Source organism: Mustelus asterias, unplaced genomic scaffold (genome assembly GCF_964213995.1).
Source record: "Mustelus asterias unplaced genomic scaffold, sMusAst1.hap1.1 HAP1_SCAFFOLD_94, whole genome shotgun sequence".
NCBI lineage: Eukaryota > Metazoa > Chordata > Chondrichthyes > Carcharhiniformes > Triakidae > Mustelus > Mustelus asterias.
The window spans coordinates 15,623-43,344 of NW_027590142.1; the positions used below are offsets into that span (position 1 = coordinate 15,623).

Consider the following 27,722-nt stretch of genomic DNA (forward strand, 5'->3'; position numbering starts at 1 on the left):
TCAGCGGGGAATCAGACCCTGACAATTCCCACTGGCTTTCAACCATTTCTCACAAAAACTGCTGGGATTGTAAGCTCCTGCCTGAAATATACTTTCCTTTAGTTTTTAAAATTCACCATGAGACAAACATTCCCTGTTACCATGTTATAATCCTGACAGCATTATGGTGAAGGAAGAAACTGAAGCTAACCTTTATTTGGAATAGATTTATTTGCAGAGTAAAACATTACAAGTACATACCTCCCAACTCCACTCTGTGACAGTGTCTCTTTATTTGCACTCGTCCAATCAATGCCCTCCATTTGTATATATTTAATCTCAAATAATTTAGTTAACACCCAGAGTTGGAGCAGATAATGGGTCTAATCTGAGTGATTGCCATAATGTCTCAACAGGGGTTGAATCATTCTTTTGCTCCCACACTGAGTGCCAGTAAATGGCCTCTCACCTAGATGAACTCTCTGGTTTCTCCACAGATGATGACTCAGTGAATCCTTTCCCAAACTCAGAGCAGGTGAATGGTCTCTCTCCAGTGTGAACTTGCTGTTTCTGCAGAGCAGATGACTGAGTGAATCCCTTCCCACAGTCAGCACGACTGAACAGCCTCTACCCCAGTGTGACTGCATTGATGAGTTTTCAGTGCAGATGGGTAATTGAATCCCTTCCCACAATCCTCCCATTTCCACAGTTTCTCTGTGGTGCCAGAGTCCTTGTGTCTCTCCAGGTTGAAGCTTCGTCCACATACAGAACGTGTCTACAGTTTCTCCCCACGCTGCATGTTGTGGTGTTTTTTTCAGGCCGTGTAACTCGTCTACAAAGAGTCAAATAGGTTTGAGAAACCCAATGCATTCCTTCTGAGCTGTAATGACTCTGACTGGAAAGATACAGCGTAGCTACATGTAATATAGTTTAAGTTTATTGATTAGTGTCACAAGTAGGCTTACATTAACACAGCAATGAAGTTACTGAAAATCCCCGAGTTGCCACACTCCGGTGCCTATTCAGATACACAGAGGGAGAATTTAGCATGGCCGATGCACCGAACCAGCATGTCTTTCCGAGTGGGAGGAAACTGGAGCACCGGAGGAAACCCATGCAGACACGGGGAGAATGTGCAAACTCCACACAGACAGTGACCCAAGCCAGGAATCAAACCCGAGTCCTTGGCGCTGTGAGGCAGCAGTGCTCACCATAATATGATAGTAAACTAATAAAAATAGAAATGTGTTGAATTAGAAAACCATAAAAAATGGTCCACCAATCACTTCAGTCTCCACAGTTGCATGGCTTCTCCCTAATGTGATTGAGAACGGAGTTGTTTCCTTCCATGTACAAAATTCTCTGCTGTTCAGATAATCTGATGCTTTGTGCAAGTTTCCTGACCCCAAATCCTCCTCTTCTCAAACCAACTATATTAACACTGAAACAGAGCTGAAGTTATTTTTCAATTCAGCAGAAACAGACCCAAAGGAACATGGTTTAGTTTGAATATGCTCAACAGGAAAATACAATCACAATAGTTCCTTGTGAATTCACTGGTGTCTCAGAAGAGTGGATGAGGTAACATATCCCTTCCCACACCGGGAGCAAGTGAATGGCCTCTCCCCTTTGTGAATTCGCTGGTGTATTGCTAGGCTGGATGAATCAATGAATCTCTTGCCACACACACAGTAGGTAAAAGGCCTCTCTCCAGTGTGAACTCGCTGGTGTACAACTAGTTTGGATGACGATTAAATCCCTTTCCACTCTGGGAGCAGGTGAATGGCCTCTCCTCTTTGTGAGTTCGCCAGTGTATTGCTGGGTTGGATGAGTCAGCGAATCTCTTCTCACACTGGGTGCAGGTGGGATGAACAAGTGAATCCCTTCCCACAATGAGAGCAGGTGAATGGCCTCTCCCCAGTGTGAACTCGCTGGTGTGCCCGCAGGTTGGATACCCAAGTGAATCCCTTCCCACACTGAGAGCAGGTGAACGGTCTCTCCCCAGTGTGAACTCGCTCGTGTACCTGCAGGTTGGATGAACAAGTGAATCCCTTCCCACACTGAGAACAGGTGAATGGTCTCTCCCCCGTGTGAACTCGCTGGTGCCTCCGCAGGTGGGATGAACAAATGAATCCCTTCCCACACTGAGAACAGGTGAATGGCCTCTCCCCAGTGTGAATTCGCTGGTGTGTCTGCAGGCTGGATGACTGAATGAATCCCTCCCCACACTGAGAGCAGGTGAATGGCCTCTCCCCAGTGTGAACTCGCTGATGCATCCGCAGGTGGGATGAACAAGTGAATCCCTTCCCACATTGAGAGCAGCTGAATGGTCTCTCCCCAGTGTGAACTCGCTGGTGTGACTGCAGGTAGGATGATTGAGTGAATCCCTTCCCACACTGAGAGCAGGTGAATGGTCTCTCCCCAGTGTGAACTCGCTGATGTCTCTGCAGGCTGGATGACAGAGTGAATCCCTCCCCGCACTGAGAGCAGGTGAACGGTCTCTCCCCAGTGTGAACTCGCTGGTGTGACTGCAGGTTGGATGATCGAGTGAATCCCTTCCCACACTGAGAGCAGGTGAATGGTCTCTCCCCAGTGTGAACTCGCTGATGTCTCTGCAGGGTGGATGACTCAGTGAATCCCTTCCCACACTGAGAGCAGGTGAATGGCCTCTCCCCAGTGTGGCTGCGCCGATGAGCTTCCAGCAGAGATGGGGCTCTGTATCCCTTCCCACAGTCCCCACATTTCCATGGTTTCTCCATGGTGCAGGTGTCCTTGCCGTTCTCTTGGGTGGACAATCAGTTGAAGCCTCGTCCACACACAGAACACGAGTACAGTCTCTCCCCGCTGTGAATGGTGTGATATTTATTCAGGCTGTGTAACTGGTTAAAGCTCTTTAGTCCATGCACTGGAACACTCTCACTTGAGTGTGGCAGCGTGTTGGTGCTTTTCCAGTCACACTGATGTTTGGAATCTTTTCAAATCAACAGACTGGACAATAATTTCTCCTTCTAGATTCAAAGGCCGATGATATTCAGCTCCCAAGGAATATGACTCTGTCAGATCTAGACGTGACGTTTGAGATTTCGGCCTGTGATTCCTCTTTCAGTATCCTGTGAAACAAGTTTACAAAAGTCATCAGTGTCAGTACAGGATGGAAATTCAGAACAGACAATTCTAGTTTCTATGGAACATTCTTTCCTATTTCAGTCCCAAAACATTGTGAATCTCCATCCCACACACTCTCCCTCCATTCTCACTCTGCTGTATCTAATATTCACCCTCCCAATTCTCCTGAAGGTGCTGATTGAGGCTGATTGACAGATCCATGCTCACTGCTTCCTGTCCTGGACACAGAGACCATAACAAATAGGAGCTGCAGTCGGCCATTTGGTCCATCGAGCCTTTTAAACTATTCAATGAGATAATTCGTTCATCTACCTCGGCATCATTCTCCCCACACTAAACCCATATCCCTTGATATCCTCAATATCTAGAAACCAATCAATCTCTCTCTTGAAAATAGTTGATGACTGAGGCTTCACTGTCCTCAGGGGTTGAGAATTCCAAATCTTTACCACATCCTTGGGTGAAGAAATCCCCCCACGTATTAGCTTCTGCTCCATCTTCTTGTCTGTTCCCCATAACCCTTGTCAGTCAAAGATCTGTCTAACTGGGATATATTCAATGATCCTCAGCCTCCACTGGTCCCTGTGGAAGAGAAATCCAAAAGACTAACAACCCTCTGAGGGAAGAGACGTCTGGAAATATATAACGTAGCTACAGTTCCATATTACAAGATATTCAGATCCCAAGGAATATGACTCTTTCTAGATGTGGCGGTTGAGATTTTTGCCTGTGATTCCTCGTTCAAAATCCTGTGAAATGAGTTTGCAAAAGTCATCACAGTCAGTATAGGATAGAAATTCAGAGCAGACAATTCTAGTTTCTCTGGAACATTCTTTCCTATTTCATTCCCAAAAAGTTGTAAATCTCCATCCATATCTATGGATTCTATTTACAAATGAAAGTGGATGAGCACTTGAAGGAAATAAACTTGCAGGAGAATGGGGATATCGAGTGGGAATGGGACTGGAATGTTATACAGAGAGTCAGCCTGGACTCGAGTTACCAAATGGATTCCTTCTGTGCTGTAATGACTTTATGACTGGAAGTGTATAACATCGCTGCAGCATTATATTACAATGCATGAAATAATAATAAATGTATTTTATTACAGAAGCATAAAGAATGTATCTAATCTGAGTACCATATAATAACACTAGACATATCTCTGTCCTATATTAATTTACTGTACGCCTGAATGTCAGCCATCTCCTGGGGAAAGCTGCCCTTTAATGTGAACATGAGGAAAAAGACCATCCTTTTCGACAGACAAATAAATGTGTCAAGCTGAGGGAGCAAAGGATGTTTACCAGGCTGATTCAGGGAATCGCGGGACTGATGTATGAGGAGAGACTGACTCGGTTAGGATTGTTTTCGTTGGAGTTCAAATGAATGAGGGGGGAATCTCAAAGAGACTGATAAAATTCTAACAGGTCGAGACAGGATAGATGCAGGGAGGATGTTCCTGATGGAGTCCAGAACTGGGGGTCACAGTCTGAGGATTCAGGGCAGACCATTTAGGACGGAGGTGAGTAGACATTTCTTCACCCAAAGAGTGGTGAGCCTGTCGAATTTATTACCACAGGAAGTAGTTGGTGCCAAAACATTGAATGTATTCAAGAGGTGGCTGGATATAGCACTTGGGGCGAATGGGATCACAGGTTACGGGGAAAAAGCAGGATTAGGCTATTGAGTTGGGTGATCAGCCATGATTGTAATGAATGGCGGAGCAGGCTCGAAGGGCCAAATGGCCTCCTCCTGCTCCTATCTTCTATGTTTCTATATCAATGTCTTTAAGAGAGAGAGAGACCTGGGCCAACCTTCCCAGAGTCTGCAATCTCCCTGGATTCACTTCCTTTCCCTTCAGTTGCTGCAAGTCCCCAATTTCCCGCAGAATGAGAAGAGAAACTCACAGATGTTGGCCTCCTTTAGGTCAAACTCACAGATGTGAACGACAGGAGAAAGTTTGACTCTCTCTGAATCTCCATCTTCAATCACACAAGGCCCGCGCTCTCAATGGCTGGAGGACCAGAGTCCTTCCGGTCCTCCAAATCTTCCTATTGGCCAGAGCTGGTAAGGGGCCGTGAATCAAAGGTGCGCATGTGCGAGTTTGGGGGGAATGCGCATGTGCGGGTGTGGGGCGGGGCCCGGGACAAAGTCGGCGCACTGACCATTGTCTGTCCGGCTCTTCCAGCCTTTCCCATTGGACAACAGCTCAGCGCGGCTGGAGGACAAAGTCCCGCCCACCCCCACGTGGGGCTCCGCCCCTCATTGTCTGTCAACGGGGTTTGACCAATGGAAACTCCGGAGGACCAGAGGTTCTCTGGTCCTCCAGCCAATCAGAGCTCCCCATTGCCTGAATGCGGAAGTGGACAATAAGACCATAAGACATAGGAGCGGAAGTAAGGCCATTCGGCCCATCGAGTCCACTCCACCATTCAATCATGGTTGATTTCGAGCTTGTTCAGCTGCTCATTCCTGCCCAGCGAAGCTGCTGCCGCTCTCTCTCTCTGAATGAAGATTGAGCTTCAGACACAGACTCAAGGAAGTGAAAAGAATCAGCCAATGCCTACGACCATACTAGTCTGAAAACGCCTGATCTCGGAAGCTAAGCAGACTCAGGCCTGGTTAGTAGTTGAATGGAAGACCTCCTGGGAATACCAGGTGTAGTAGACTTTAGGGTGGCATGGTGGCACAGTGGTTAGCACTGCTGCCTCACAACGTCAGGGACTCGGGTTCGATTCCTGGTTTGGGTCACTGTCTGTGTGGAGTTTGCATGTTCTCCCCATGTCTGCGTGGGTTTCCTCCGGGTACTCCGGTTTCCTCCCACAGTCCAAAAGATGTGTGGGTCAGGTGGATTGGCCATGTTAAATTGACCCTTTGTGCCAGGGGGACAAGTTAGGTTAAATGCACAGGGGTACGGGGATAGGGCCTGGGTGGGATTGTGGTTGGTGCAGACTCGATGGGCCGAATGGCCTCCTTCTACACTATAGGATTGTATGATTCTATGAAGTGAATCCAGAGAGGGTGCAGACTCTGGAAAGGTTGGCCCAGCTCTCTCTCTCTCCCTCTCTTAAAGACATTGACATTCTTTGCTCCCTCAGCTTGACACATTGATTTGTCTGGTTAAGAGGATGTTCTCTTTCCTAATGTTCAGAATTAAAGGGCTGCTTTCCCCAGGAGATGGCTGACATTTAAGGGGACAGTAAGTTAATATAGGACAGAGATATATCTCGTGATTTTTTTTGTCACAGATTCGATAAATTATTTATGGTTCTGCAATGAAGTAATTTATTCTTATTTATATTCTTGTAATATTGTACTGTACCTATGTTATATACTTCCAGTTATAGAGTCATTCCAGCAAAGGGGTCCTTTCAGCCACACAAGTCCGTCCTGACTCTTGGTAAAAGTCTCTTAGTTCTGGAAGCAGTGAGCATGGATCTGTCAATCAGCCTCAATCAGCACCTTCAGGGGAATTGGGAGGGTGAATATTAGATACAGCAGAGTGAGAATGGAGGGAGAGTGTGTGGGATGGAGATTCACAGCTTTTGGGGAATGAGAGAGGAAAGAATGTTCCATAGAAACTAGAATTGTCTGTTCTGAATTTCTATCTTGTACTGACAGTGGTGAATTTTGTAAACTCCTTTTACAGGATATCCGAAGGTGAAGATTTGCAGGCAGAAATATCAAACCAAATGTCACACTAAGATCTCACAAATTCACTCTATTTATCGGAACCTGAATATCATCAGTCTTTCAATTTAGAAGGAGAAATTTTTGTCTGTTCTGTCTTTTTCAGGAGATCTTAAATATCAGTGTGCCTGGAAAAGCACTGAAACACACACACACCTGAGTGAGCGTGTTCCAGTGCACGGACTGTGGAAAGAGCTTTAACACAGTTGAACAAACATTGCACCATTCACATCAGGGAGAGAAATTAATTGTGTTCTGTGTGTGGACGAGCCTCAGTAGATCGTGAAACCAGCAGAGTCACAAGGACACCCGCACCATGGAGAAACGGTGGAAATGTGGGACTGTGAGAAGGGATTCAATTACCCATCAAAGCTGGAAACGCATCGACGCAGAAACACTGGGGAGAGGCCATTCACCTGCTCTCAGTGTGGGAAGGGATTTAGCCAATTCTCCCTTCTGCTTACACACCAGCGAGTTCACACCGGGGAGAGGCCGTTCGCCTGTTCTGAGTGTGGGAAGGGATTTAGTGATTTATCCACACTGCTGAGACATCAGCGAATTCACAATGGGGAGAGTCCATTCACCTGCTCTGACTGTGGGAAGGGATTCATTCAATCATCCCGTCTGCTGGCACACCAGCGAGTTCACACTGGGGAGAAGCCATTCACCTGCCCTGTTTGTGGAAAAATTTTCAGTAATTCATCCACGCTACTGACGCACCAGCGAGTTCACACTGGAGACAGACCGTTCAATTGCTCTGACTGTGGAAAGGGATTCATTCAGTCATCCCACTTGCTGACACACCAGCGGGTCCACACAGGGGAAAAGCCATTCACCTGCTCTGAGTGTGGGAGAGGATTCAGTGATTCATCAAACCTGCTGACACACCAGCAAGTTCACACTGAGAAGAAACCATTCAACTGCTGTGTGTGTGGAACGGGATTCAAACATTCAGCAACCGTGATGAAACACCAGCGAGTTCACACCAGGGAGAGGCCGTTCACCTGCTCCATGTGTGGGAAGGGATTCACATTGTTATGCAACTTGCAGAGACATGTGATGGGTTTGATGCTGGTGAGAAAGGGGGGAGGGTCAGGTAGAACAAAGAGAAAGTCAGGGATTGGTTAGAGGGCGGGTGGAGATTAAATGACAAAAATGTCCCGGAACCCAAGGCAAAGGGAGAGGTAATGGTTGTAATAAAGAAACAATAAGAAGTTTTAACAACAGCAGGTTAAAGTCCAAGAGGAACCTGGTGTTGTTAAAACTCTTACTGTGTTTACCCCAGTCCAATGCCGACATCTCCACATCGTAAAGAAACAAAGCATTGGCCCAGAGTAAGTGTGAATGGTAGAATAAAGGACAGCTCTGTCTGGAAGCAAAAAAACATGAAAACAAGATGCAAACTGACACTCAGCAAATAAAAAACAAATCCAAATGGAGGAGAGAGTTCAGGGTGTGAAGTTGTTGAACTCAACGTTGAGTCCAGAAGGCTGTAAAGTGCCTCATCGGAAGATGAGGGGCTGTTTGTCCAGCTTGTGTTGGGCTTCTCCGGAACATTGCAGCAGGCCGAGGACAGAAATGTGAGCGTGAGAGCAAGGTGGTGAATTCTAATGGCAAGCGGAAGGTCAGGGTCATGCTTGTGGACTGAGCGGAGGTGTTCCACAAAGAGGGCAAGGAACAGGCTACAGATGAATTAAAGAGAACCCATTTGTGTCCAGAACATTGTGAACATCCTTTTACTCTGGTTGTCTTTGATCCTTACAAATGCTGCTAGAACTGCTGAGATTTTCCAGCATTTTCTCTCTTGGTTTCAGATTCCAGCATCCGCAGTAATTTGCTTTTATAAGGCTGCAGATACCTCCTCCCAAGTAACATGCGTGTGCCCAAGACATCATCACTTGTTTCCCTTATTTCTTTAGCACCCATGGTGCTCTCCGCAGTAAACACAGAGGAGAAGTATTCATAAAAAATCTCACCCATCTCCTGTGGCTCCACACACAGATGGCCATACTGATTTTTAAGGGGATCTATTCTCTCTCTAGCCACCCTTTTACTCTTAATATAGCGATAGAACCTCTTGGAATTTTCTTTAATCTTACCTGCCAGATCCATATCAGACCCTCTTTTTGTCCTCCTGATTTCCCTCCTCAGTATTTTCTTACACTTTTTATAGTCAGAGTGATTCACTTGTCCCCGATTTCCTAAACCCAATGTATGCTTCCTTCTTTTACCTGACCAGAGCCTCAATGTCCCTTGTCTGCCAGAGATCCTTAAATTTACCATTATTTCCCTTCACCTTAACAGGAATATACTGCCCCTGGACTCTTGATATCACACTTTTAAAACCTCCCATTTGCCAGTCATTCCTTTCCCTTCAAACAAACTCACCGAATCGACATCTGCTCGATCCTGCCTAATGCCCACAAAAGTGGCCCTGCTCCAGTTTAGGGCCTTGACCTGTGGACCTGTCCTATTTTTTTCCAGAACTATTTTGAAACTATTGGTGCTCCCAATAGTGCTCCCTGACTGACACTTCAGTCACTTGCTCCACCTCGTTTCTTAACTGTCTAATAGAAAGTGAGTCCAGGAATTGATAATGAAAAATAAGGGGCTGGGAGATGAATTGAACAAGTATTTTGCCTCGGTGTTCACAATAGAGGATACAGTTAAAACTCAGAAACAGCTGGAAATCAGAAAACAGAAGTGTGGGATGAACTCTGAAAAAGCACAATTCCCAGGGAAGTGGTCCTCAGCAAACTGTTGGAGCTGTGGGCTGATGAGTCCTCGGGTCCTGCTGGGCTTCATTCTCGGGTCCTGCTGGCCTTCATTCTCGGGTCCTGCTGGGCTTCATTCTCGGGTCCTGCTGGGCTTCATTCTCGGGTCCTGCTGGGCTTCATTCCCGGGTCCTGCTGGGCTTCATTCTCGGGTCCTGCTGGGCTTCATTCTCGGGTCCTGCTGGGCTTCATTCTCGGGTCCTGCTGGGCTTCATTCTCGGGTCCTGCTGGGCTCCATTCCCGGGTCTTAACAGAGGGAGATAGTTGATGTTGTTCAATTTTCTTAACCGTCCATCGCCATTACCCGCACTGCGCATGCTTCAGGTCCCGCCCCTCATTCACTCCGATTGGTTGGAGGACCAGCCGCTCCCGCTCGGTCATCCAGCCCCGCCCCCTCTTCCTATTGGCCCGGAGCTGCCGTCAATCAGTCCCGGGGCATTGTGATGTGGAGCATGCGCAGTGTCATTGCTGTCCTTGGCGCTTGTTTGTCCCGGAGAAGCGGAGTCAGCGTTAGGCGGTGGCTGGGAGGATTTGGAAACACTTTGTGGATCCGCAAACCCTTCAGAATCATTGTCAGCTCCCTGGTTTGCAGCTGCGGGGCTTCTCCCTCCCTCCCTCCCGGGAACAGGACCAGGTTAACGGCCCCATCCTGGCTCAGCCACTGGAGGATGGTTCACACCAGAGGATGGGGGAGGGGGACAATAAATAAGAGGTTACACTTTGGCCTCAAATCAATGAGGACTCTGATCTCTGGGAAGGAAGGAAACCCTGGGAGGTGGGCGGGGAGGATTCACAAACACCCGCTGGAGGTCCCAACACCCCCAGTAAAAAGCTGCAGCTCCCTGCAGTGACCAGGAGAGAAAATAATTGATTTTATTTTCACTCTGTACAAAAGAGAACTGAACCCAGCCAGAATAGAGGGTGGGAGAAAAGATTTGTGAAGATATTTCACACTGGGTTTGCCAGGCTGACCAACTCTCTCAGAGAAAATGAAAGGACATCCTTCATGAGTCTGTCGGAGCAGGTGAGCAGTATTGTGTGCGGTGCTGTTGGAACTGTGTGGGTGGGCACGGGCTGGTTGGCAGCCAGAACAGTTGGAAGAGGGTGCTGCACACATCCATCTTATGGGTGAAACAGCGCCCATACACCATGCAGCCTGGCACAGTGGAGTCAAACACGGCACAATCCATTGAAATATGAGCTGGTTGGTCAGTGTGGGAGTTGGTTGCAGGACAGGGAGGAGGGAAAGTGTTCAGGATGAGGATTTACTGCTGCACAGGAACAAGTGAGGAAACGATGTTCCACAGAACATAGTTTCAAATTCCAGCATCCGCAGTAATTTGCTTTGATTCCAAATAAACTTATTGGACTTTAACCTGGTGTTCTGAGACTTCTTACTGTGCAAACTCCAGAGAGACAGTCACCCACCGCTGGAATCGAACCCAGACTCAGTGAGGCAGCAGTGCTAACCACTGTGCCACAGTGAAGGGAGTTTGCCGCAAATTTCGGGTGATAACAATGGGCTGGATGTTGCTCAGAATGTGGAGCACTGCAGCAAAGTACAGAGAGACAGAGACAGAGCAGCAAACTGGACTGAGAAATGGAGTCTGCAGACTGGAACTGGCAGCATGAGGAGAGGTTATTTAGTCTAACACTCACAGCAATCTACAACCCACCCCCATTACCGAGACAGTGAGACAGAGATTACAAACACTCACCAACACAGCTCCACTGAAACGTCCCAGGAAAAAGGGGGAATCTGTGGCAGTTCCTGTCCTGAAATAGCCCCAGGACTGTCACTCAAATCCCCAACCCGGCCCAGTTCACAGCTCAGCCTCTCAGCTTGCAGCTTCCTGCACCTTGAGCCAACCCTGTCCAGGTGTGGGAGGGATGTGGAACCCCAGAGTGGGGGGAGGGGTGACCTCCTGCTGTGTCCCAAATAGTTTCTCCTTCCCCTCCCCCTTGGCGCTCGAAGGTCTCAATGTGGATGTGTTGATGGACATTGCAGAGCCTAACTGAGCTGCGCCTGTCCCTTATCCTGGGTCAACCCCTCCCCTTGGGTTCAGTGTGTTCAGTTCGCTGCTTCTTTCCCTGCTGAACCTTCAGTTAATCAAAAACAGAAAGTGCTGGAAAACCTCAGCAGGTCTGATCGCATCTGTGATCATCCAGACTGGAAGCATTAACTCCATTCTCTCTCCACAGATGCTGTCAGACCTGCTTTGATTTTCCAGCATTTTCTGTTTAAGATTCCAGCATCCGCAGTGTTTTGCTTTTATCTTCATTTAAACAAGCATTCTTTCATGGCCTTTACCCTCCGTGCTCCTTTCCAGAGCTTCCCACCTTCTGCTATTGTCCCTGACTCCCACATTAACTGTCATTCCTTCCCTTTATCCTGCTCACATCCCGCTCGAAACTCAGGCTCAGAGTTTTCCCGCCATCTCCCCGTCTCCCAGCTCCCACATCCCAACACCCGGAATCTCTAACCCAGCGGTTCCAGTTTGTCTGGTTTGAGTTCAGATTTGCCGCAGCACCGACAGGATTTCACTTCAAACCAGCCGGAACTGACTGCTCACAAATCCCTAAATGTTTCTCCAGCAGCCCGGGCTTGTTAACATTGTTTAAAGTCAGCGCCCAAATGCAGTTACTCTCCTCAGTTTAAAAAACTTCTCCGTTTAATCCAAAGTATTATTCGCACCAGACATAAACACAAAATTGTGAACGTTACCCACCGCCCCCCCTCCCCCCGCCCCCCCAACGAGACCCGAGCTGGGGTGTCCTGAGTAAGAGACATCTGTTTCGGGTGTGACAATTCTTACACATTCTCTGGTTGACATAAAACGGAAAACGCTGGAAATTGCCCCCATTACCGAGACAGTGAGACAGAGATTACAAACACTCTTTTTTTTATTTCAAAAATATACTTTATTCACAAAAAAAACTCTCCAATAAAACATTGCAAAATGACAGATCCAAAAGTCATAAACAGTGCAAAAAAGAATCATTTTTACAGTACAATACAGTGCTTATTGACAAAACATTACATTCATTACATTTCATTACTTAAAACTATGTACATACATCAGAGTTTACTGTGTGCCGTTATTTATCAGGTTGGCACACAGTTACGCGGGCCGAGGGTATTCTGCAGTTACCCGGCCCTCGGTCTGCCTCGGTTGAGACGCTTTACACGGTGGCCTTTCCCCATTGTGCCTTGGCGGCGGCTGCCCCAAGCTTGAGCGCGTCCCTGAGCACAGAGTCCTGGACCTTGGAATGTGCCAGTCTGCAACACTCGGTCGAGGACAATTCTTTCAGCTGGAAGATCAGCACGTTTCGGGCGGACCAAAGCACGTCCTTCACCGAGTTGATGACCCTCCAGCAGCAGTTGATATTTGTCTCGGTGTGCGTCCCCGGAAACAGCCCGTAGAGCACAGAGTCCTGCGTCACCGAGCTGCCCGGGACGAACCGCGACAAATACCACTGCACCTCACTCCAGACCTTCTTTGCAAAGGCACATTCCACAAGGAGGTGTGCGACCGTCTCATCACCCCCGCAGCCGCTTCGAGAGCAGAGTGCGGTGAGGTTGAGACCCCGGGCGTGCATAAAGGATCTGACGGGGAGTGCCCTTCTCACCACCAGCCAAGCCAGGTCTTGGTGCTTGTTTGTGAGTTCTGGTGATGAGGCATTCTGCCAAATGACATTGACAGTCCGCTCAGGGAACCATCCGACAGGATCTGCCGTCTCCTTTTCTCTCAGAGCCTCAAGGACATTACGTGCTGACCACTGCTTGATAGCCATGTGGTCAAAGGTGTGTTTCCGGAAGAATTTCTCCACGAAGGACAGGTGCTGCGGTACGGTCCAACTACTTGGAGCGTTCCATGGCAATGTGGCCAGACCCATCCTCCGCAACACTTGGGACAGGTAGAACCTCAAAAAATAGTGGCACTTGCTGTTACTGTACCGAGGATCTACACACAGCTTGATGCAGCCGCACACAAAGGTGGCCATCAGGATGAGGGCGGCGTTGGGAACGTTTTTCCCTCCATTCTCTGGAGATTTGTGCATCGCCTCCCTGCGGACTCGATCCATCTTTGATCTCCAGATGAACTTGAAGATGGCCCGGGTCACTGCTGCTGCGCAGGACTTGGGGAGAGGCCACACCTGCGCCACGTACAACAACACGGACAGAACCTCGCATCGGATCACAAGGTTCTTCCCAGTAATGGAGAGGGAGCGTTGCTCCCACAATCCCAATTTTTGTCTGGCTTTGGCGATGCGCTCCTCTCAGTTTTTGGCGCATGCCCCTGCCGCACTGAACCATATCCCCAGCACCTTGAGGTAGTCTACCCTAATGGTGAAGGGGATAAAGGATGTGTCAGGCCAGTTCCCAAAGAACATGGCCTCACTCTTACCCTGGTTGACTTTGGCTCCTGAGGCCAGCTCGAACTGCTCACAGACTCGAAGAAGCCTGCGAACAGACGAGGGGTCCGAGCAGAAAACAGCCACGTCATCCATGTAGAGGGAGGCTTTGACTTGCGTCCCTCTGCTGCCTGGGATTGTAACCCCTTTGATGCCTGGGTCGCTTCTGAGGGCCTCGGCAAGGGGTTCAATGCAACACACAAAAAGGACGGAGGAGAGAGGGCAGCCCTGCCTGACTCCAGACCTGATTTGAAACATATCTGATTCCCACCCATTGATTGAAACTGCGCTACTGATGTCTGTGTAGAGCAGTTGGATCCAATTGCAGATTCCCTCCCCAAAGCCCATTTTGGAGAGCACATCCACCATGTAGCTGTGCGATATTCTGTCAAATGCCTTCTCCTGGTCTAGACTGATGAGGCAGGTGTCCACCTGCCTGTCCTGCACGTAGGCGATCGTATCCCTGAGTAGCACGAGGCTATCAGAGATCTTCCTGCCGGGTACAGCACAGGTTTGATCAGGATGGATCACTGACCCCAGAGCAGACTTGACCCGGTTGGCGATGACCTTGGCCAGAATCTTGTAATCCACATTTAATAGTGAAATAGGTCTCCAATTTCTAATTTCTTCCCTTTCCCCCTTCTGCTTGTAGATGAGGGTAATGATGCCTTTCCTCATGGATTCTGACATGCTGCCTTCCAGAAGCATACTCTCGTATACTTCCAGGAGGTCCGGGCCCGTCAAGTCCCACAACGCCGAGTAAAACTCAGCCGGTAAGCCGTCGCTACCGGGAGTTTTACCCTTCTGAAGGGACTCGACTGCCTTTGTCAGCTCATCCAGAGCTACCGGTCTGCCCAGGCTCTCCCGCTCGCCGTCGTCCAAGACTTGCGTGATAGACGACAGGAAAGACTGGGAGGCCGTGCTGTCTGTTGGCTTCAGGTCATTCAGTCCGGCATAGAAGGATTTGCAAATCCTCAGGATGTCAGACTGCGATGACCTTACAGAGCCATCTTCTTCCTTCAGGCTTGTGATCACAGAGGTTTCTCTGTGCACCTTCTGGAAGAAGAAGCGCGAGCACGTTTCGTCCTGCTCCACGGAGCGGACCCTGGACCGGAAGATAACCTTGGAGGCCTCCGAGGCAAAGAGCGAGGCTTGCTGGCTCTTCACCTCCCGGAGGTCCTCCTTGACATCCACCCCCATCGACTGCAGTTGGAGTAGCTCCTGCATGCTTTTCTGGAGTCGGGACATTTCCCCCCATCTCTCCCTGGCCTTCTGAACCCCTTTTCGGATAAAGAATCTCTTGATGTTGCCCTTGATGGTTTCCCACCAGAGCGATGGAGACTCAAAGAAGGGTTTCACGGTTCTCCAACCGTGGTAAACCTTCTTGAGTTCCTCGAGGTTCTCTGGGGTCAACAGTTCTACATTAAGCTTCCAGGACCCCCTGCCCACTTTCTGGTTTTCCTCCAGCTGACAGTCTGCCAGCGGGAGGCAGTGGTCAGAGAAGAACACCGGTTTGACGTCGGTGGACCTGACCGTGAGCGCGTGGGATGCAAACATGAAGTCGATCCTGGAGCGGACAGACCCGTCTGGCCGCGACCCCTTTGGTAGCAAATACCATAAGCTTTTGGAGCACAGCTCCTTCGTCAGATGGAGTGGAACCTGAGTAAACCTGTTGGACTTTAACCTGGTGTTGTGAGACTTCTTACTGTGCTTACCCCAGTCCAACGCCGGCATCTCCACATCAGAGCAATAACCAGGGTCAGGAACATTTTCACCCCCATGGTTCCAATCTGAGCTCCAGAATTAGGGAGAGTGATCTCTGTCCGAACGGGACCTGGAATGTGAGAAATTGAAAGAATTAGCAAGGTGTGATGCGATTGGCTGGGATTTATTTTCCTCGCCCATTTTTATATCTGCAAAAAGTCACTCTGCAGAAGGCGACTGTGATGTTTGATAAGTGATCAGAGCGCGCCCTCCCGTGGACAGTACCAGCGCATTGGAAACAGATGCAGAACGAAGAGCCCAGATATGTACAGTCTGAGAAATATAAAAACCCAGAAATATCTAGTACAGGTACAACACGGACAAGAGGAAATATCCGCTCCACATACACACCATTAATACCCCTTCGGGTTTTAAGGCTTTAAGAAAGTTATCTCTCAATCTCCGAAACTCAGTGGATACAAATCCAGCATCAGTACCCTTCTGCTTATCCAGAAAACCCGCTCATACCTGGTAATACATTCTCTGGACGTTTGCTAACGCATTACCATCTTTCTATAGATAAGGAATCAAGTATTGTACACAATACTCCAGATGTGATTTCTCCAATGCCCTACACAACAGAAACATACTAGAATTTAGAAGAATGGGTGGAGATCAAATTGAGGAATACAAGATGACAAAAGGTATGGATAAAGTAGACGTGGAGCGGATGTTCCTCTTGTGGGGCATTCTTCGAGGAGAGGGCACAGACTTTGGATAAGGGGTAGCAAATTTAAAACAGTTGAGGAGAAACTACTTCTCCCAAAGGGTTGTGAATCTGTGAATTCCCTACCCCAAAGTGCGGTGGATGCTTGAGTAAACGTAAGGAGGTGTTAGACAGATTTTTTAATTGGGAAAGGATTGAAGGGTTATGAGAGAAAGTAGGAAAATGGGGATGAGGATCTTATCAGCCATGATCGAATGGTGGAGCGGACTCGATGGGCCGAATGTCCCAATTCTGTTCCTATATCTTATGAACTTATGACCCTTCCTATTTAATGATACATTCCCCAGCAATAAATGGTAACATTTTATGACGTTTCTAATTAATTGCTGTACCTGTATATTAGCCCTTCTTGATTCACGGCCTTGGACAGCCCAACCCCTCTGTACCTCAGAATTTTGTGATCTCTCACCATTTAGATATTAAGCATATTTAATGTTCATCATGCCAAAATGGACATTTTCACATTTGCCTATATTACACTAAATTTGACGGAGGTTTGCCAATTCTTTTAACGTATTTATGTCCCTTGATCGTCTCCTTACATCCTCTTCACCACTTATTTTCCTATCTACCTTTTCGTCGTCATCAAACTTAGCATCCATATCTGCTCTATAAAATATTACTGTGTATTCTGATAATTTAATCCGTTCTCCTGGATGACTGCTCTGTGAATATCACTGTATAATCCAACAATTAATCCGGTTCTGCTGGATTCCTGCTCTGTAACATATCACTGTGTAATCCAATAATTAATCCAGTTCTCCTGGATTCCTGCTCTGTAACATATCAGTTGTAACCCAGCAATTAATCCAATTCTCCCGGATTCCTGCTCTACAATATACCGAGTAGAGGGCAACTAAATAACAATAAGGGAGGAGAAGATGAAATATGAGTGTAAGCTAGCCAGTAATATAAAAGTAGATAGAAATAATTTTTTTTTCAAGATATAAAAGGTAAGAGAGAGGCAAAGAGTAGTCATTGGACCACTGGAAAATAAGGCTGGAGAAGTAATAATAGGAAACAAAGCAATGACAGAGGAACTGAATATTTACTTTGCATCAGTCTTCACGGTGGAAGACACCAGTGGAAATAGTAGGTGTGAATGGCCAAACGGCAGAGAAGCTGAAATCAGAGGGTAAGCTGTGACAGATGAAGGTAAGGGGGGAGGAGGGAGATTGGTGGGAGAGAGGTAAAATTGGTGGGAGAGAGGTGAAAACGGGGAGAAAGGGAAACAAAGGTGGAGAAAAGATAAGGAAAGGGGAAAGAATAGGAGGCGGATAAGAAAGACAATACAGGAATAAAAGGAAGAGAACAGTTAAAAAATTAATAAAATTAACCGACTTCCTGTTCTCACTCCGCTTTACAGGTTGAAGCGATTAAATGGACAAGTTTGGGTCTCATCCCTTTCCAGGTCCCCGAGGGGGAACAAACTCCTTAGTTTATTTCTCCCGACGCTGAGAGCCAAGGGAGCCGTGCGCTGATTGGGTCATTTGAAGACAATGGAATTCTAAGGTTGGATGTCAATGAATGACGTTGTCAGGAATGAACCAATCAACAACGGCCCGGATGTAACTCAACTTCTCACCCGCTCTTGACAATTAAAATGTTAACTTCAACCCTCTCTGCTCACATCCCCTTCGACCTCTCTGCAAACATGTCTCCTGTGACTCTGAGCTTATTCCTCACAGCTGCAGCTCTACTAACCGGTAGGTTCACAAGTTACAAACTCTGCGTTTCACATATTTACCATTCACTGCATTCAATTGAGCAGTTCGATTAACGCACTGGTAAAAATATATATTGATTCTAATATCAATTAGAATCATCTTTGTCTCACCAAGGGAGGAGGCAAAATACCTCAGCTGAATGAGAGTGAAGAGTTAAGGTGGGATTGCAGGCCCCGCCGGAGCCGCTGAGGGACTTTGACAAACTTGATAAAATCTGGATGAAAGCGTTGACAAACCCGAGATCTATAAACCCACGGACAGTTTAGTTTCCCCATCAAATAACGTGAAACGAAGGCGAGGATCTGATCTCCTCAGGAGGTGTTCATTTAACGGAGTGTCATTTAACCGCGACAAACACGTTCCCGTTACAACCTGCGTGTTGCGGGATTTATATTCCTGTTTAGATCCTGTGATTCGTTTTTCAGATTATTGGCCAGGGTGACGGGCCGAATCCGGCCATTAAACAAAGTGAACTGACATCGTTTAATTTAGCATTACTCTTGGCTCTTACAGGACAATGTGGAGGAGATCCAGTTTCACAGATACCGGCTGCAGTCACAGTGAGTGAAGGAGATGATGTTCAGTTATTCTGTAGTTATACAACTGCAAGCATTGACAATTATTACCTATTCAGGTACCGTCAGTATCCCAGCGGATCCATGGAGTGCCTGCTGAGGGGAAGCAAATATACCGGGAACAAAGAGAGATTCCCAGGGGACCGTTTATCAGCAGAGCTCAATGATAAAACCCGTACCGTCCCGCTGAAAATGTGTAAAACAGAGCTGGCAGACGCCGGGGTTTATTACTGCGCACTGAGACCCACAGAGACACAGAGCTGGGCTGAACCTGTACAAAAACTCTCAAAACCTCACTCAACATGAACAGGATAAACAGGAGTCCCAAGATAAACAGGAGTTGGGACGATGAGAATCATGGTTCCACCGAGATTCGGACTCAGACTGCTGGATTGAAAGTCCAACGTGCTCACCGTTACATCATGAAACCAACAGGCGCCGGTATAAGGCAGGAGGTCTTTCACTCAGATCTCACACATACACATTCTTGGTCAATAAGGGTTGTTGCTGTTTGACACCAACTGCTCCTTTCTATCGACAGAGCGTTATAGAGGAGCGAAAATGAAAAAGAGAAACACTGATGTTGCAGGCATCTGTCGACAGAGGCCCAGCAATGTGCATTGCAATAGCAGTGGAATAGGCTGGCAAATTGTCCTCTCGATTCGCACTTGGTGAAAACTTTAAGCGGAATGTCCTTCAGCAAAGCAATCATCGGCATTGACAAAGAAAAGCAAGGTGCTGCGGAGATTTGAACTCAGATCGCTGGATTCAAAGTCAAGAGTAATACCCATTACACCACAGAACCCAGAAAATCGCAAACAGATGCAAATGACTTATGAAACACGACTACTTCTGCTGATATCTCCCGGTACGGCTTGCGAAGGAAATGATTTGCTTAGATTTGGAGGGCTGTGTTGTTCACTGGATTTACTACAATAAAGTTTATAAAATGTCTATCTCTTTGATGAAGCACAGGCGACAAACTGTCAGGACTGCTCCTCTATAGGTTTTTGTACGACTCGTATTGATCTTTACAACACTGTGCCTCGACTGCACAGAAATAGGTAGCAGTGTCTGTCACCCGAGTGCCACCAACATTCAGAACGCTTCGTTTCTCTGCAACAATGTTCCGAGCCCTGATCCTGCCCTGATCGCTGGTACCGCTCACCAGGTGCTGCACGGTTCGGTCCGGGTATTGTCTGTACCATTGTAGGACCAGTCCAGCTGCAGTAGTGGAACAGTTCAACGATGCCAGGTCTATCTCAGTAACCACCACAGACTCTGGAGACTGTGATACCTCTTCACTACCAGCGGCATCTGGGAAGGATATGTAGATACGCAATAATATCATAAAATTAAAATCTCATAGTGCAATACAATGTTGCACAATGAAGTACAATTGAATGCATAATACAAGATAACACAACAAAACAGAATACTATTTAACAGAACGTAGCATCGCTAATGTGTGAAATATCGCTGTCAGAAATAGCGACCACACTTACACTGAGGGAAGAGTAAGAAATCCAGGGAGATGATCACTGAAGCGAAGCTGAGCTTCATGTCGGATCCTATCGACACTTGTAAAACAGTTGTAGGAAGATCTCAGGACAGGAAAAGCTCCTGGGAAAGCAAAGCTATTGGACATGAATCTGAGCCCAGCACCAGTTATACTCTCGCGACCAGAGCTGGATCTCTGGGACTTTTGATCAGGGAGTGAAATAGTGAGGGAGCTCCAGCATCGATAGGGTGTGGGGGAGGAGCGTGCGCAAGAGTCAGAACATCCCGCATTGTGACGTCAGAGCAACAGACATTGTGACATCAGAGTATCCGGCACTGTGACGTCAGAATGCGGGCATGTGAGGCGTCACCATGCAGCCCTTTGACGTCAGTGGGTCTGGTCTGAGGGACAGAAACATCTCTCCCGGAGCTGATCTGAATATCCAGCCCTGAGTTTGTGGGAATTTACAACTGATCAGAAACTGGTTTAACCTGTAAACTGATTTGATGACGGATCTGCCGGTCTGATCGGAATCTGCAGTTAATTTTCTCGGTCATGACTGGAAAACAAATGGGTGAATGTTTAGTCCGAGGTTAATGTGGTTTCCGCTGGGTGTGTGTTTTTTGATGCGGCTGAGAACAGCACTGCTCACAGTGGCTGTATCTATCCAGATTCTATTCTTTGTCTAACATCAAGTGTAATTTACTAACCCTGCACTTGATAGAAATCAATAAGGTTACATCGAGGATTCTTTTGAATCAATGTTTGAAAAATGCCATCTGGGCCTTTTGCTAAGATGAAGCTCAGGTCAAGCGCTGGAAGGAATATAATACCTGCTCCAATCAGCTAGGATGTTGTTAATCAAGTCCAAGACTGGAGGAATGGGCCCTGTGTTGTCGGCTTCGATCTGCAACGTCTCTCTTGCAGCGACTTTTGAGTGGACCAATTCGGTTTTTGATTGGATATAACTAAAACAAAAAGCCGGCATCTCGGTCTTTGGACTCGGATCAAGCATCAAATGGAGCCCAGGATCAGGTGCGATGCTCTTTCATGTCAGCTTGGATCTTTTGCGAGGACCATGAATCAGATTCAATTTGAATTGGTTTTGGGGGCAATTAGGAGATGGATTCTGGCTTGGCCAGTCCGCTCTGCGCATTGGCTTTGCAACGTTAAGCAATTACTATTTTACAATGCGACAGACAGGAGCTCCCGAAGACAATGCGAAGTGCGGGGTTGGATTGGTTACCATCATAAATTCCGTCAGTGAGTCCTTATTCTGATCAACTGTTCAGAGTCCAATTTCTCCAGCTGGAGATGGAGAGAGGTTTGGCTGCCTGATCGGTGCTGTTGCTGTTGTTTGTTTCACGATTGGCTGCAAACATGAGTAAGACTTCCTGCGAGCGCAGTTCAATATCATCCACATTGGATTTGGTACTGGGAAATGAACCGGACCAAGTGTTAGATTTGGTTGTGGGAGAGCACTTTGGAGGTAGCGACCACAATTTGGTGTCTTTCTTTATTGCAATGGAGAGGGATAGGGCTGTACGGCAGGGCAAGGTTTATAATTGGGGGAGGGGTAATTATGATGGGATTAGGCAAGAATTAGGGAGCATAAGGCGGGAACAGAAACTGTCAGGGAAAGGCACAAATGAAAAATGGAGCTTGTTCAAGGAACAAATACTGCATGTCCTTGATAGGTATGTCCCTGTCAGGCAGGGAGGAAATGGCCGAGTGAGGGAACCATGGTTCACAAAAGAGGTTGAATGTCTTGTCAAGAGGAAGAAGGAAGCGTATGTAAGGATGAGAAAGCAAGGTTCAGTTGGGTCCATTGAGGGTTACAAGTTAGCAAGGAATGAGCTGAAAAAAGGGCTCAGGAGAGCTAGGAGGGAGCATGAGAAGTCCTTGTGGGTCGGATCAAGGAAAACCCCAAGGCTTTTTACTCTTATGTGAGGAATAAAAGAATGACCAGGGTGAGGTTAGGGCCGGTCAAGGACAGTAGTGGGAACTTGTGCATGGAGTCAGAAGAGATAGGAGAGGCGATGAATGAATACTTTTCTTCAGTGTTCACCAAGGAGAAGGGCCATGTTTTTGAGGATGAGAGTGTGAGACAGGCTGATAGGCTGGAGGAGGCAGATGTTCTGAGGGAAGATGTATTAGCAATTTTGAAAAACCTGAAGGTCGATAAATCCCCTGGGCCAGATGAGATATTTCCTAGGATTCTTTGGGAGGCAAGGGATGAGATTGCAGAGCCTTTGGCTTTGATCTTTGGGTCCTCACTGTCCACGGGGATAGTGCCAGAGGACTGGAGAGTGGCGAATGTTCAAGAAAGGAAATAGGAATGACCCTGGTAATTATAGACCAGTTTGTCTTACTTCGGTGGTTGGTAAGTTAATGGAAAAGGTCCTGAGGGATAGGATTTACGACCATTTAGAAAGATGCAGCTTAATCCGGGATAGTCAACACGGATTCGTGAAGGGTAAGTCTTGCCTCACAAATTTGATTGAATTTTTTGAGGAGGTAACTAAGTGTGTCAATGAAGGTGGAGCAGTTGATGTCATATACATGGATTTTAGTAAGGCGTTTGATAAGGTCCCCCATGGTCAGCTCATGAAGAAAGTAAGGAGGTGTGGGATAGAGGGAAATTTGGCACTGGAAAGAGTGCAAAGGAAATTTACCAGGATGCTGCCTGGTTTGGAGGGTAGGTCTTATGAGGAAAGGTTGAGGGAGCTAGGACTTTTCTCTTTAGAGTGGAGGAGATTGAGAGGCGACTTCATGGAGCTTTATAAGATGATGAGGGGGAGAGATAGAGTGGATGTTCAGAGACTATTTCCTCGGGTGGATGTAGCTGTTACTAAGAGGCATAACTATAAGGTTCATGGTGGGAGATATAGGAGGGATGTATGAGGTAGGTTCTTTACTCAGAGAGTGGTTGGGGTGTGGAATGGACTGCCTGCTGTGATAGTGGAGTCAGACACTTTAGGAACATTTAAGTGGTTATTGGATAGGCACATGGAGCACACCAGGATGATAGGGAGTGGGATAGCTTGATTTTGGTTTCGGAAAAGGTTTGGCACAACATCGTGGGCTGAAGGGCCTGTTCTGTGCTGTACTGTTCTATGTTCTATCTCATGTACAGATAGTTGCCCCCATCATGATGCTTTCCAAAACTCCTTACCTACCATCCTTGGGCTTTCTTTGTACTGAGATTCCCTTCGTTTGAAAAGGGGTGGATTAAAAGTTCTCAAAATTAGTTTTTTTTAAAGTTTATTTATTTGTCACAAGTAAGGCTTGCATTAACACTGCAATGAAGCTACTGTGAAATTCCCCCAGTTGCCACACTCCGGTGCCTGTTCAGGTCAATGCACCCTAACCAGCACGTCTTTCAGACTGAGAGAGGAAACCAGAGCAGCCGAAGGAAACCCAAGCAGACACGGGGAGAATATGCAAACTCCACACAGACAGAGACCCAAGCCGGGAATCGAACCCGGGTCCCTGGCGCTGTGACGCAGCAGTGCTAAAAACTGTGCCACCATGCCGTCACTGTCACTGTGCCACCATGGATGTCAGCGCCCTTTCTTTGTTTTAATCTAATGACCACATGGTCTGGGAATCATTTCTATTTCATAATTTCTCCTTTTCAACACTTTCCTTCAGTATCCAATTCCAGAATTTTCCTTTTCATTGTGTTAATTGCGTCAGGAATAAATCTTTGGATCCGACAGGAAGTTTAACTCAAGATCAATCCAACACAGGATTGGTCAGAATCATTTCACATGTCCCAAATTTTAAATAACCATTACAAATTAAAATTCTCATTCTCACGTGTGAATTGTATCTGGATTGAAATTCCTGCATGTTTAGTAAACTATCCTGGAATCCTGTCTCTGGCCAGTAAATATGGTTCCAGGTTCATAACTTATGAAAAAAAGCTTTATTAATCACACTTACTTTTTTAAAATCTGTTTGATTTAAATCACAGACAGAAAGCCTCAAAGCTTGAAGCATTGAATCCATAAATATCATCCATACACAAGCAGAGAAACTTAGCATGTGCTTTACAACAACAATAACCAGAATGAATTTCTTAAGCGTTCTTGTGGTTCTGCTTTTAAACTTCCAGAAATGCCTTTAATTAAAGACTCAAGATAAGGTTAATTTCCCAGAAAGATAAACCTTAACAAATGTAGCCCAAAACAATGATAAAACGCATCTACAAACATCCATAAAACAAATGAAACATGCAGGTTCTCACAGCTTGTAAATTTCAAGCAATGAATCGTCAGCATTCTCTCTCTCTCAGCTATAGCTTCTTAAAGCGACAGAGCACTACAAGCTCACAACTCCTTGAATAAGATACAAGATCCTTCATTCTAACCGTTTTTAGCCAACTTCCAAGACCTGATTCATAGGCAAAATCGCAAACAAGTTACCACCGGAAAAATCTTTGTTCTTTACCTGGGGTTGAGGTGACAACACGATAAAATTCTCAGTTATTCCAAATTCCTCCAGGCTATGCGTAAATTTCCACATTTAACTGGATCCCATAAATCCTCAATTATAAACTAAAATAGACAGATTAGTTTCTGGGTGATTTAAAAACAAATCAAATGTCTGCTGAAAGGGTTAACTTTTCTACAGAACCTAAAGGGGTTGGGAGTGAGCGGGAAAAACTTGGCACACAATTACGTCACTTTATACAAGTTTAAAAAACTTCTCTATCAACCAAACAAACTTGATTTTAAACTTCATCGATTAATTTTTTATTATTTTCCTCAACCTAATTATTTTCATTTGATCAGTTTTTGTTAGGGATGGGTAACTTCTGTTCTTTATAAACTGGTTCACTCATTTTGTTAATTCTACATGGGCTCGGGAATCAGAACCCAGACTTTATCATCCTGACCATTTTAGTCCTTTTGCCACCAGAGGGGAACAATGGGTGGGGGCGGGGCTCCCGGGTCCGATCGCCCGCCAGGGCCTGCGCACTGGAACCCGGAGACGTCACCGCGGAGCAGAGTGATTCCGATTGGTTGATTCAGGCAGGCCTCCATTGTGATGTCACAATGCGGAAGTTGGCCAATGAGCTTCAGAGTGAAACTTCCTCCTCTGGACAACATCTGGGAGGAAATCAATGTTTCCCCCTTTCCATTTCTTTTCTCATTCTGGGGGAAATTGGGGACTTGCAGCAACTGAAGGGAAAGGAAGTGAATTCAGTCTGTATATTCCACACATTTAACTCCAGTAATGTAGACATTTATCTGTCTGGCAGCCTGCAGGGAAATTTTCAGCTCTCTGTGTCCAGGGCAGGAAGCAGTGAGCATGGATCTGTCAAACAGCCTCAATCAGCACCTTCAGGAGAATTGGGAGGGTGAATATTAGATACAGCAGAGTGAGAATGGAGGGAGAGTGTGTGGGAGGGAGATTCACAGCTTTGGGGAATGAGAGAGGAAAGAATGTTCCATAGAAATTAGAATAGTCTGTTCTCAATTTCTCTCCTGTGCTGACAGTGATGACTTTTGTAAATTCCTTGATTTCTTTAAAACAAAAATTAAACATTCCCATTTGATTTCAGGGATTAACATATTCTGTTAGTTTGTTCTTTATTGTCAATGTCAGGCTGGGGTTGTTCCTCTTGGAGCAAAGGAGATTGAGGGGAGATTTGATAGAGGTGGACAAGATTCTGACAGGTTTAGATAAGGTGGACAAAGAAAAGCTGTTCCCATTAGCTGACGGGACAAGGACGAGGGGGGTCACAGATTTATGGTTTTGGGTCAGAGAGGAAGGGGGGACGTGAGGAAGAATATTTTGATGCAGCGAATGGTTATGACCTGGAACTCGCTGCCTACAAGGGTGAAGGACAATAAACAATTACAAAGGAAATTGGTTGGACATTTGGGGCGTTTCAAACAGAAATGCTGACTAAATATCTCTGAACTTCCTAACACTGTCACTCTGTGATCCTTGAGAAATCTGAAACCAGGTATTCGCAACAAGACTCAAAGAGCATCAGCCCACTGGAGGCAAAGTCGTGAGACCGACCAGTCCAGTAGAAAGAAACCCTCCGACCCTCCCCAATGACCAACTGTGAGAATGAACAAAATGCAGTCCTGGATGGAATTGAGAGCAGAAACAATAACAGCAGAATCCAAACCCCTGGAATCACTCATGAACCTTTTGGTGTCTCAGCAGGTGGGATGAAACTCTGAATCCCTTCCCACACTGAGAGCAGGTGAATGGCCTCTCCCCAGTGTGAATGCGCTGGTGTGTCCGCAGGTCAGATAATTGACTGAACCCCTTCCCACACTGAGAGCAGGTGAATGGTTTCTCCCCAGTGTGAACTCGCTGGTGTCTCCGCAGGGTGGATAAATCAGTGAATCCCTTGCCACACTGAGAGCAGGTGAACGGTCTCTCCCCAGTGTGAATTCGCTGGTGCGTCTGGAGGTTAGATAATTGACTGAACCCCTTCCCACACTGAGAGCAGGTGAAAGGCCACTCCCCAGTGTGAACTCGCTGGTGTCTCCGCAGGGTGGATAAATCAGTGAATCCCTTCCCACACTGAGAGCAGGTGAATGGTCTCTCCCCAGTGTGAATTCGCTGGTGCGTCTGCAGGTTAGATAATTGACTGAATCCCTTCCCACACTGAGAGCAGGTGAATGGCCACTCCCCAGTGTGAACTCGCTGATGTGCCTGCAGGCTGGATAACTGACAGAATCCCTTCTCACACTGAGAGCAGGTGAATGGCCTTTCCCCAGTGTGAACTCGCTGGTGTGTCTGCAGGTTAGATAATTGACTGAATCCCTTCCCACACTGAGAGCAGGTGAATGGCCTCTCCCCAGTGTGAACTCGCTGGTGTCTCCGCAGGGTGAATAAATCAGTGAATCCCTTCTCACACTGAGAGCAGGTGAACGGTCTCTCCCCAGTGTGAACACGCAGGTGCGTCTGCAGCTTAGATAATTGACTGAATCCCTTCTCACACTGAGAGCAGGTGAACGGCCTCTCCCCAGTGTGAACTCGCTGGTGTCTCCGCAGGGTGGATAAATCAGTGAATCCTTTCTCACACTGAGAGCAGGTGAATGGTCTCTCCCCAGTGTGAACTCGCTCGTGTCTCTGCAGGTTAGCTAATTGACTGAACCCCTTCTCACACTCAGAGCAGGTGAACGGCCTCTCCCCAGTGTGAACTCGCTGGTGATTCCGCAGGCTGGATAAATCAGTGAATCCCTTCTCACACTGAGAGCAGGTGAATGGTCTCTCCCCAGTATGAACTCGCTGGTGTGCCTGCAGGCTGGATAACTGAGTGAATCCCTCCCCACACTGAGAGCAGGTGAATGGTCTCTCCCCAGTATGAACTCGCTGGTGTGCCTGCAGGTGAGATAACCGAGTGAATCCCTCCCCACACTGAGAGCAAGTAAATGGTCTCTCCCCAGTGTGGCTGCGCTGATG

The 27,722-nt window shown here is 47.0% G+C and overlaps 1 protein-coding gene and 1 pseudogene across 1 annotated transcript; one reads left to right on the top strand and one right to left on the bottom strand.

The window, feature by feature from the left end:
• Positions 1-211: 211 nt before the first annotated feature.
• Positions 212-27,722, bottom strand: LOC144484168 (uncharacterized; the record flags this gene model as incomplete). The annotated part of the gene is made up of 2 exons (XM_078202710.1): positions 212-2,589; positions 26,446-27,722. Coding segments are annotated over 2 exons (2,040 nt in total), but the record flags the coding sequence as incomplete, so codon positions are not given.
• LOC144484185 (5S ribosomal RNA) lies at positions 5,670-5,778 on the top strand (annotated as a pseudogene).